The 12,270-nt window shown below is 35.5% G+C and overlaps 1 protein-coding gene across 1 annotated transcript; it reads left to right on the forward strand.

Annotated features, from left to right (window-relative positions):
- Window positions 1-247: 247 nt before the first annotated feature.
- Window positions 248-11,442, forward strand: LOC114387021 (calmodulin-binding transcription activator 2-like). Its single transcript, XM_028347123.1, has 13 exons — window positions 248-414; window positions 2,149-2,268; window positions 2,859-2,974; window positions 3,137-3,225; window positions 3,688-3,730; window positions 5,415-5,589; window positions 5,978-6,103; window positions 6,217-6,527; window positions 7,252-7,785; window positions 7,888-8,579; window positions 9,037-9,619; window positions 10,547-10,870; window positions 10,953-11,442. The coding sequence occupies exons 1-13, from the start codon at window positions 375-377 to the stop codon at window positions 11,064-11,066; spliced, it is 3,267 nt and encodes a 1,088-aa protein (XP_028202924.1). The 5' UTR covers window positions 248-374; the 3' UTR covers window positions 11,067-11,442.
- The last annotated feature ends 828 nt before the right edge of the window (window positions 11,443-12,270 follow it).

Genomic DNA, 12,270 nt, shown 5'->3' on the forward strand with positions numbered 1-12,270 from the left:
CTTTTGCAGATAACAAAACGTTCATTCTTTTCAGAATATATATAAGGAATATGTTCTCTATATTCGTTATCCTTTCAATATCTTTCGTCTTCTTATTATCTCAAATGGATTAAAACATATAAATCATAAATAAAATCCGTTAAATAAGAATTGAGACAGCGTTGTATACTTTTCAGTAATTTTTAATTGATAATACTAGTAGTAAAAGTTACTCTGCTGTATAGTATAAATACTAAATATACAGTATCAGTTTTTTCACTTTATCGCGCGTCAGTTGAGAAAAGGAAAAGAAAGGATAAAAAGAAAAGAAAAAAAGTCTCTGTCGTCTCTCTCGTCCTTCGTCGTTCGCGTTGATCTCAGATTCAGTCTTCGCCATGGCGGAGGGTGCTTCTTACGGATTGCGTCGTCCATTAGGTCATTTTCTAATTGCTTTTTTCTTCTTTTTTTTTTGCTTCATAATTTTTCATTCAATGCTTCGATCCTGTGAGTTTAATTGTTATTTTCGACACGATTTCTTGTCACGGAGCTTCAGCTATTGAATTCTGTTTCTTTCGTTGAGTGGGTTCCTGTTGTTGGGACTAAGGTTCAGTTACTAATAATGGCTTCGCTAATGAATGGACCCAAGCTTCGGTCCTTACTGAGGTTGACAAAAACTGTGCTCAATTGATTTGGGGAATTAACTATTTTGGGATTTTTTTCAGTCCAATTAGGCGTTATAGGTGTTAAAACGTCTTTGGCACTAGGTTTGAACGACATTAACTATTGATAGTACTGCTTCACTGCATCAATTTTCCACTTGTTCGGGTTCTGACTGGTGAAACTAACTAATATGCAGACCCAATCCCCCTCTCCCCCCAAAATGAGCGAACCTAGTATTGTCAAATTTGTAACTATTTCAAAATGATTTAGTTGGATGTAGAAAGCACCATGCATTTGAGGGATTTTCCTTGCAGAGAAAAACTGAAAGAAGCATCAATTTTTAGAAAGTTAGATTTATTCATGGAGACAAAATTAAAGACTATCATTTGTCCATTTTTTTATGAATCCTGTTCTTATTGGTGCAAAATGTAAAAGAAAAAAGTTGGATTCAGACTAGTGGTATTTGGTAAGGTCTGACATGAATATATGTTGAGCCCTGGCTTCATATGGTAAGGCGGCTGTTTTAACTGTTCTTGCTTCCTCTTATGGTGTGTGAAGAAGTTTGAAAATACACCGGGGAAAGCAAAAGTGAATTTGAGTGAAGGATACATTGCTTCAAAATATAACATACACAATGGCCTTGTCGGCAAATTAATTCTATCAATTCATAGTGGCCATATAATGCTGGGGTTCTTCTTCTTCTTGCCTTCTGATGTGCCTTGCGTCTTACCTCTGTGTTGATTACAAGCATATTCTTCTGCGGTTCTGCCTCTCTCATTCTCTGTATACTAATACCATTAATATAGTTATCAACAATCCCTAAAATTGTAGTCACTGTGCAGTATTTATTTTAACTCATAATAACAGGGTATTTATAGATCACCCTTATGAACATAAGGAAAGTTACCCATATAAATCTATGAATATTTATTTTCAGTTAAAGTTTAGTTCAAAGTTATCATATACAAGATATTTTCCTTATACATCATTTTCATCACATGTATATCTTCATATATAATTTTGCCTCTTTTGGTAGGATCTTTCGATTTATGATATTTCATCCCCCTCCCGATCTCGTGTGAGATCTCGATTCTGACAACGTTGGTCAAAACAACTTTTTGGACAAAAGCTCCACAACATTTTGATTTTAAACTATTTTAAACACAAGCTTTTCCAAATAATCACATAAAAAGACTAAAACCGAACTGATTCTGACGAAAGGAATATATTTGGTAGATAGATTGATTTTTGGGGGGACTAACAGGCTGCTTAATTTATGTACTGGATACTTTGACCTCAATATTGGACTCATGATTGACAATGTGGGTGTTCTTTTCATATGCCAGTTTATCTTTCTTTTTTGATTCTGTAACAAAAATATTCTTATTGAAGCATGTCACTTTTGTGGCCATGATTTGATTCTTTAAGCTTGCTTGAATAATTGTATTTGTGTATGTGATATTATTCAAAAATCAAATATTTAACTGAATGCCTTATATCAATGTGCAGATATTCAGCAATTACAATTTGAAGCCCAGCATCGATGGTTGCGACCTGCAGAAATTTGTGAAATTCTTCGTAATTATCGGATGTTTCATATCACATCAGAACCTCATAACAGGCCACCAAGTATGGTTACTGCCTGTTACTGATAAATTAATTGGCACCTGTATATACTATTATATAATTTTTTACATATATCCATTGGATGGATTGCTTAAGAAGCTTACACCAATACTGATTTTCAATGATGTGTTTGTTGCAACTGGGTGTTAATGAACTTTCTGGCCGAAATTATTAACATCTGTCTATGTGCCGAACAATGTGTTTCAACATGGAAGTATTGCCCTCCTTGGGTTCACTTAGCTGCATTTAATTCCTTTTAAAGATGTATCAAGCATTTTAATTTTGCTTTATCTGAACTTAAGTTATTCATGTTCCAATAGATCCTATATATTCATTTCAAGGAATAGAGGCACATTGGGTAATTCAGTAAATATTTTTTCATGAAATTTGGTAGCAAAAAAGCCCCTGATATGCTTATTGAATTATCTTCGCAATTCAGTAGTTTTTATGATATTATTAGTAGTATTTTGTTGTTTTGCTAAAATCTTGTTTCGTTGTTAACTTCAATCCATCTTTTAGCTCCTAATCCTATTCCTATCATTACTTCATGCTTACTAAGACATCACTTAATGACTTGTATTTCATGATTTCAGGTGGTTCACTTTTTCTTTTTGATCGAAAGGTTTTGAGATACTTTAGAAAGGATGGGCATAATTGGAGAAAGAAAAAAGATGGAAAAACTGTGAAAGAAGCTCATGAAAAGTTGAAGGTAAGCTTATAATTTACTTCAGTTTTGAGTTTGTAGTTAATCAAATTTTCGTAAGACTAGCGTATACATAGGATGATTGGAATTTTCTCCAATTGGAAAGCAAGTCTTTATACCATTATGCAATTATTCACTGGAGTTGTAACATCATTTAAGTAAATTTAGGTTGGAAGTGTTGATGTGTTGCACTGCTACTATGCCCATGGAGAAGAAAATGAAAATTTTCAAAGGCGAAGCTACTGGATGCTTGAACCGTGAGTATGAATTAATTTACTTACAAGACTTTGTGTATTGGAAATTAAAGTACATTCATATTTCATGTGTTTGTTGCTTTGTAAGTTTCTTAGCAAGTACTGCATTGGTGCATTTGCTGTCATATCTCATGTCAATGTATAGATATAAGTTTTTAAGGGTGTTTCTTTATCCTCAAACTTAGTGAATAGAGTGTTAGAGCTACATTTTTGGCTTTTCTTTGGTGTTTGTATGCTTCAAAGGAGTTGCTAGCTTAGACATGTTGATTGAGAAGCTTTACTGCATTCTTCTTCCCTGTTCTTTTTTATCTAATAAATTGTAGATAACAGTTTTTAATCTTACCGGGTTGCAACTATTTTGCTGCATCTTACCTAATTTGAGTTTTCAATGTTCATCTACTTAAATATTTTTTGTCTTACGATTAATCAGAATATGGTTTTCTTGTTATTTTTCTTTTATTGCAGGGATATGATGCACATAGTATTTGTCCATTACTTGGAAGTTAAGGTATTTTGCTCATTTCTTCATATTTTTTCTGTTATTATTCTTTCTTGTTAGTTGTTATTACCAATGGTTATGTATTTTTATCAATTATAAGTTATAACTCGCATTTCTAGCTTTTGAACTTTATCTATTTTTTACTTGAAACGTTTTACCTCCATAACTTGAGTTTTGATGTTTTACAAAATATGATGATACATTTGAAGGGAGAAAGAATGAAACAACTGCAGTTCTTGTAGGCTATGTTGAGCCATCATGAATTATTAGTGATATCATTGCAACTCATTTTGGGTCTTTATATTATTTAATAACCATGGCTGTAATTAATGAAGTATACACAGGATGAGTTTTTCATAATGCGTCTTGAGTAGGAAACAGCCACTAAGCCATTTTTAGATATGATTTGTATGGCATCTAGATTGAGTTCAATTTGATCAATTGTCAATGTGATTTTTTTTAATACTATCAGTATTACCTAATGACATGTTAACATGTCATTAAAAGAGTTTGAGTTCCTAGTTGTTGTGATAGTCAAACATGGGCCCAATGGGTCATATTGCACATCAGCAGCATAAGCCCATGGATTAGAGAGAATATGTCAGGAAAAATAAGTAGAGTCAGGGTAAGAATGATGAGGTGGCAGAGAGAGAAAGGGGTGAGCAAATTGTGTGAGTGTTTCTGTTATATGGGGATTGTGTAGGGCGAGTGTATGATGAGAGAATCATTTTCAGTTAGTGGCAGAGAAATTTCTATTCTCTTAGGGAGCTGAGCTCTGTTGGCTGTAGGGATATTCATTTCTCTGCATTTTCCTTCTATATCAGAAATAAAACATTGTTTTTCATTATTGATTCATTTTCCATGTCATTTGTTATTGATTCATTTTGCATAAAAAATATGCCTTTTTAGCATTGATAAACCAGTGTGGCTAAGCTTAAGCATTATACCCATTGAAAATGTTGAATTGTATTATTTGCTCTTCAGCTGGTATACTATTTTTTTCCTGATCCCATTTCATTAAAAGTCTCAATTGATGATATAAAAGATAATGATATGCTCAAATGGGCATGATAGTACATGTTCGGTTTGTGGGTTGGGTTCAACCTAGGTGCTCATGCCCTAATGGCTTAAATAAGTAAGGGCTTGTGCCTAATATACGGTGTTATGTGTCAAAAGTTGTGTTTCTACCAACAGCTTAAGCTTTTGGCATGGTGGTCATATCTCTTGGTATTAGAGTTGGTCTGGGTTCAAATCTCAGGTTTGAAATGTTTCCAAATCATCTCAAGGTTTGAGGACTAACCTTTTCTAAGAGGGAGGAAATGATATGCCCAAAGAGTCATGAGGTATATATTGAGTTTGTGGGTTGGATTCAAGCCGGTGGCCTGTGTCCAATGACTAAAACAGGAAAGTGCTTGTGCTTGATGCAGTTTTATGAGTCAAGACTCAAGAGTTGCACATCTGCCAACATCTTAAGCTTTTGGCATGTTGATAAAAGCACTCTTGGTCATATCATACAATCCTTTTTTAAAATATCTTGAAATCTATTTTTATCATATTCTTCTTGGGATCAAGCATAAAGAATTTGAAGCTGTTCAATGTGGAAGAATCTGTGTTTTGTAGTTCTGGTCTTGATTGACTTGAGTGCATGGGTGACTTCTTATTCATAGATTTCTTCTGGTTTTTTATTTCTCAGGGTAACAAAAGTATTGTTGTAAATAATGAAGGTGATGAAGTCCCAACAGATTCCCAAAAGGTAACTTCTCCATCGTCTAGCCTTCCCACACATCATAGCTGTGTTTCTTCACTGAGTACAGATTCCGTGAGCCCAACAACCAGTTTGATGTCTTTACATGAAGATGCTGATTCTGGTAATTCTGCTTAAATTTATTTCATGAGGGTTCAAAAATTTGTGGCCTGTGAAGTGAATTAATATGCCAAGAGCCTGTTTGGATAAATTTCTCCGTAAAAACTTTTAGGAGAAGAAAATAAGAAGGAAAAATGAAACAAGTTTTTCCATAAGCTTAAATTAACTTATGTATAAATTATTTGGTAGAAGCTTTCTCATTTTAAGCTTATGGAGAAACAAACTTATTTCATTTTTCTTTTTATTTGCTTCTACTATAAGTGTTTATGGAGAAGTTTATTGGAACATGCCCCAAGTCTTTAACTATCTTGGGGTACTGTTACAACAAATATTTGTGTAATAGTTTGGCCCATTTGATCACCCTTAAATGATTTAATCATAATTCTTTCCAGAGGATATCCACCATGCAAGTTCTGGGTTGCACCCATTACATGAGTCACAACATAGTGGGAATAGTCCATTGACGGAAAAGATTGGTGCTGGTTCGAACAGTTCATATCTTATGCATCCCTTTTCAGGTTACCTTCCCTCCTTTTTCTTCATTTTTGTTGTCTCACATGTATATTATAACTTCTATTAGGCAACCTCTGACATGTGTTTCCCCCATATATATATCTTAAAATATTTTTAGGTGATAATGAACAGTCATCAATTTCTGGAACGGATTATATCCCTGTTGTTCATGGGGATAAATTTAGAGGAAATGATACTGCTTATACTGATGGTCAGAAACCGCATGGCATGGCACCATGGGGCACTGTCTTGCAAAGCACTGCCAAATTGCACAATGATCCTTCTCTTGCATCATTTCCTTCCATCCTACCTAGTTCAATGGGAGACGTCCTTGAACAAGAACATACCATTTTTGGTGACCTTTTAATGAGCAAAAGTGGTCTCACTGAGGAAGCAGAGAGTTCTCAGTCTCTCCAATCAAATTGGCAGGTACATACTGTTACTGCATAGTATATCTATCAGTAGTATTATCTCACATCTATGACTATTATTTTTGGGATGGAAAAGACATAATTTGACAGTTTTATGGGACTAAAGCCTGTGCCAGAGCCACTTGACCTGCAATTTTTTATTAATCTTTTTAGTTAAACTTAATGATGAATATATTAACTATCTAGTAATGGGCTGCATTTGTTATATAAAAAGGTTTTGAATTGTTTCTGAAACTCTAGAAATGCTTTTGTTGGGAAAAACCCAAGTCCTGCATTGACTAGAGATAGTGCCAAGATAGGGTACATAAGTGGGGAATAACCCTCACCTTATAAGCTGTTTTGTAGGGCTGAGTTAGGATCCAAACCCAAATTCTAAGAGCCATAATTTCAGATTACAGTTTTTTTAGTAACTTGAACTTTCTCCAGATGTATCCATATCCAATCTTTTTGTTGAGATAAATATTTTTTAGCTTGAACTCTTCGTAAATAACTTGTTGGGTAACCATGACTGGGTGTTGGTTTTTCATAATATATCTTAATCTGTTGTCTTTAAAAAAAATGACTGGGTGTTGCCTTGGTGTCAATTGTATCTTTTGATTGCTTAATTTGAAACTGATAGTTTTAACTTTGGTTTCTCTTGTATGTAATTTCAAACTACTACTGCTTATGAGATTTGGCTGAAAACTATAACTATATTCATTTTGTTATTTAATTTGATGCAGATTCCTTTTGAAGACAATTCAGGAGGCATGCCAATGTTAACCCAAACCCAATCATTTGGTCTGCAATTTAGATCTGATTATGGCACCGGTTTACTAGGGAACGAAACTCGTAATGCAAGTTCTGAAATTGCTCCGATCCTGTACAGTTTTCATGGTGAACCAAAAGAGCAGCCTATGCAGCAAAACTATCCACAAGAGCTTGAAGATGGACAATCTCAACATGCACTAAAATCCAATTCTGCAAATAAAGTTCCTGATGAAGAAACTATCAACTATGGCTTAACAGTGAAGAGCACATTATTGGACAGAGACGAGAGCCTGAAGAAGGTTGATAGCTTCTCTCGGTGGATTACTAAGGAACTTGGAGAGGTGGCTGATTTGAATATGCAGTCCTCACCTGGTATTTCATGGAGTACAGATGAATGCCAGCATGTGATAGATGATACCTCATTGAGCCCATCTCTCTCTCAAGACCAACTGTTTAGTATAAATGATTTTTCACCTAAATGGGCTTATGCTGAGTCTGAAATTGAGGTACTGATCTTGTGGAAAATCTATTTTATTATTATTATTATTATTATGAAGAAGAATCAGATGTAGTTTGATTGACATGCTATCCTGTTCAAAACTATACAGGTGTTGATTATTGGATCATTTTTGAAGAGTCAACCAGAGGTGACAACCTGTAACTGGTCCTGTATGTTTGGGGAAGTTGAGGTTCCTGCTGAGGTCTTAGCTGATGGAATTTTGTGCTGTCAAGCTCCTTGTCATAAGGTTGGACGGGTCCCTTTCTATGTAACATGTTCCAATAGGTTAGCTTGTAGTGAAGTGCGGGAATTCGATTTCAGAGAGGGCTTTGCTAGAAATGTAGATTTTGCAGATTTTTATATCAGTTCAACTGAAATGCTGCGTCATTTGAGACTGGAGGATTTTCTTTCTTTAAAGCCAGTGGACCCTTCAAATCATTCTTTTGAGGGTGATATGGAGAAAAGAAACTTAATTTTTAAGCTCATTTCACTGAGAGAGGAGGAGGACTATTCAATTAAGGATGAAGTTACTAGAGAATTGGATATATCCCTACACATGGTGAAGGAGCATCTGTTTCACAGGCAGTTTAAAGAGAAGCTGTACTCATGGCTTCTTCACAAAGTAACTGAGAATGGTAAAGGGCCAAATGTATTAGATGAGGATGGGCAAGGTGTTCTACATTTAGCAGCTTTTCTTGGTTATGATTGGGCCATAAATCCAATTATATCTGCTGGAGTTAATATCAACTTCCGAGATGTGAATGGATGGACAGCTCTTCATTGGGCTGCATCCTGTGGCAGGTAAGGTTCCTTGAGATTTTTTTTTCCTCTTTATTGAGTACAGTTGGTTGAACATAAGTTACGTCTTCTAATCTGGTTGAACTTTCTTTTACCTCCCTGATATTCTTAATTTTTTTTTCCACTTTTATCAAGTGAATTTGTTTACAAAATTGGTTTGTCCTAGCATATGAAGCAAATTTAAGTTTTCTTTAAAGGGTGGTAAGAAATCTCCAGTGTTTTGCATGAATGGACTTGTTCCACACTTCCACCCCCTCCTCTCCTTGGTGCTAAACGTTAATACAGTTTTTATTATGTGTTTAAAATAGTAAATTAGCTAACTTAGAGTTATCCCTAGAGCAATTGCTTTGCTTAGTCAAAGGAAAATCACAGTCTGCTTGCAGCATTGACTTTCTCAAATATATTATGTTCAGCATAACATATTTTTTTCACTTATGTTATTCTTTCCTCCTTTTCTCAGAGAGCGGACAGTTGCTGTCCTTGTCTCCATGGGTGCAGATTGTGGAGCACTGACAGATCCATCTCCCGCATTTCCATCTGGTAGAACAGCTGCAGATCTTGCCTCTAGCTATGGGCACAAAGGAATTTCTGGTTTTCTTGCTGAGTCTTCATTAACTCACCACCTCGAAACCCTCACAATGGATGATCAAAAAGGTGGTCAGCAAGAAATTTCAGGAATGAAGGTGGTGCAGACAGTTTCAGAACGATCTGCAACACCTGTGCACTATTGTGATATCCCAGATGCCATCTGCCTCAAGGATTCACTTACTGCTGTGCGTAATGCAACACAAGCTGCTGATCGTATACATCAAGTATACAGAATGCAGTCATTTCAGAGGAAGCAGTTAACTCAGTATGAAGGTGATGATGAGCTTGGATTGTCAGATCAGCAAGCTCTTTCTCTGCTAGCTTCCAGGGCATGCAAATCTGGACAAGGGGATGGTTTAGCCAATGCTGCTGCAGTACAGATACAGAAAAAGTTTCGTGGTTGGAAGAAGAGAAAAGAATTCTTGATGATTCGTCAAAGAGTTGTTAAAATCCAGGTACGTTGATCTGTTCTTTTTACTTGATTTTTCATTTTCAATATTCTGGACTTTCTTTTTAAGTAAACCTGTATATTGTTAGATGGTCTTAATTTATCATCCAATCATCTTATGAATTATTCTGCTATTTTGGAAATTAAAGGTGGAAAATTGATTGCATTGGAGATTTTGATTGATAAAAACTCTGGATGTGGATAAGAATGGAAAAATGCTTCTTAAACTTTTTCATCTCTTTGCTCCTTCTATAACTACTGTATACATGTGGATCACACATTGGGATTGTCAAAAACTGTAGAAAACCATCCAGAATGTGAGGAAAGAATGCAGTAAAGTGTTCTTTATATTGGGTTCTTCCTTCCATCATTCCATGCATTTACTTGGTGATTTGGTGTTGTGTCAACATTCATCAAATCATGAACTTGAGCACTTAGTGGGCCGTAAAAGCAGTCGTATGTCATGGCAGATCCAGTGACAACTAAGACCACTTGAAATAGGGAGCATTTAATTCCCAAGAAAGTACACCAAAGGATATATAGCACTATTGTCTAAAAGTCTTTCCTTACCTCCTGCCACGACCTGTAAAGTAGAAAATTCAATTTAAGGACACAACTTGTATCCACACAAAAAAAGATTTAGGAAGCTACCGGAAAAGATATTCAGAGACTTCCCAAAGCTTTAAGTTCAATTATCTCTGGCCTGAGTCGTCTTTTAAGACTTGGGTGTGAAGTTGATGTTTGCCAAGCAACTTTACCCTTCCCCTGCTTTGCTACTTGCACCTCCAATGTAACTTCCATCCCACCCCCTTTTCCCAAAAGAAGATATGACTACTTAAGATATTTTCCTGTTTTTTCCCCTATCTTTCATTTTTTTGTGTCCCTATGCCCTCGACACATGCTTCCACTGACTGTTGATATCTGTGGTGTCAAGGCCCATGTTAGAGGTCACCAGGTAAGGAAACAGTATAAACCAATCATATGGTCTGTGGGAATCCTGGAGAAGGTCATATTACGTTGGAGGCGCAAGGGTAGCGGTTTACGTGGATTTCGACCAAATGCCATTAATAAAGTCCCCAATCAACAAAATGATTCTCTGAAAGAGGATGATTATGATTATCTCAAGGAGGGACGAAAACAAAAGGAAGAAAAGATCCAAAAGGCCCTATCAAGGGTGAAGTCCATGGTTCAGTATCCAGAGGCACGTGCTCAATACCGGCGTCTGCTAAATGTTGTTGAGGACTTCCGTCAAACCAAGGTATTTGTTAACATCTGGCTGGTGTCTAAACTCTTTAATATTTGGCTTAATGATATGCTCATAGCTGTTTGATAACTGGCAGGCATCTAACAAGGGTTTGATCAATTCTGAAGAGACAGTTGATGGTGTGGAGGATTTGATTGATATTGATATGCTTTTAGACGATGATAATTTCATTCCTATAGCATTTGATTGATCCTGCAATGGCTACTCCCATCTTCCCCACTGTAAATACATGGCCAGTTTGGCTTTATTTGGCATTGGGGAGTCCTAACATCGTCTTGATGTATATATTTCTAATCAAAATTACCCGGATCCAAAGGCTGCATATAAATAGATTATGATAGCTAGAATGCACTCTGGTTTGACAGTTAAGATATTGTAGTCTAATGAAACATAGTTTATAGAAGATTTTTTTTTTTTAATAGGCAGATGGTTGGGGGTTATATCATAATGATGTAACTTGCTAAAATATTAATCTGCAATGTGTACAAAAGGCGACTGTGGCGAGAGAAACTATATACTAAGTGCTAATTATGATTTATGATATCAAGCTTGTTTCATCGTTTACATTTAAATTCCTTTTTGATCAGTTAGTTCTACTTCTGCAACTTGTCTTTTTAGTTATAGCATCCCCATCTTTCTTAAAAGGATTTCCATTCTAGAATTTTAACTTCTGCACTGTAGAGGATATAGGCGTGGTTTGCTTCTGGTTACCTCCTTCACTCTTATCACTGCACGGTTTGCAACGTACTGGGTTTTTGTTTTTTATCATCACATAAATTGAAGAGTTTAGCACAGCTTCAACTAGAAAGACTAAAGGAACTCATTTTTGTTTCAACTTGTGTATATCCAACGCCTGTGTTAGGCCTGTTCAAGAAGTGGATCACTTAACCTGAGCTTACAAATGAATGTTGCTATATTTGACGCTGGGTAACATCTTGAAATAATTTTGTAAGTTTAACTAAGAGCAATGTTACAAAAGTCGATGATTAATCTTCTTAATATTTTATAAATAAAACATAATATTTGTTTATTGTAATTTTCTGTTTGCTTGATTTTGAAATGGAAAGAATCGTAATGAATGAAAGATAATAACCAGCTTAGATTTCAGCATATTTAGTTGCTGTTTGGTAACCGATTAATAAGTTTTTTAAATGTTTTTGAAATGGTTTAAAACATTTTTTTATAGATAGGGTTCTAGCAGTGACCAAAACTAGAGTTGAATTTGGATAGGAACAATGCAGTTTTTTCAGGTCAGCGAAATACGCAGCATCCAATTTTGATCCAATGTCTAGTCAGGTTTTCTTTAACGCATGCAACATGCATTGTTCCCGACTCTAGAAGGAAAACACGAGAAAACGGCATTTTATGTTGTTAGACATGAGGCTATTCATGCA

The sequence above is a fragment of the Glycine soja genome, chromosome 15, assembly GCF_004193775.1.
Source record: "Glycine soja cultivar W05 chromosome 15, ASM419377v2, whole genome shotgun sequence".
NCBI classification, from domain to species: domain Eukaryota; kingdom Viridiplantae; phylum Streptophyta; class Magnoliopsida; order Fabales; family Fabaceae; genus Glycine; species Glycine soja.

What these genes read in the sequence shown, in the direction of transcription:
- LOC114387021 (XM_028347123.1), top strand. Translation starts at nt 375, where the DNA reads ATGGCGGAGGGTGCTTCTTACGGATTGCGTCGTCCATTAG. An exon ending in CTCTCCAATCAAATTGGCAG is followed by an intron (nt 6,528 to 7,251) that starts GTACATACTGTT and finishes AATTTGATGCAG; the next exon opens with ATTCCTTTTGAAGACAATTC. An exon ending in AGGACTTCCGTCAAACCAAG is followed by an intron (nt 10,871 to 10,952) that starts GTATTTGTTAAC and finishes GATAACTGGCAG; the next exon opens with GCATCTAACAAGGGTTTGAT.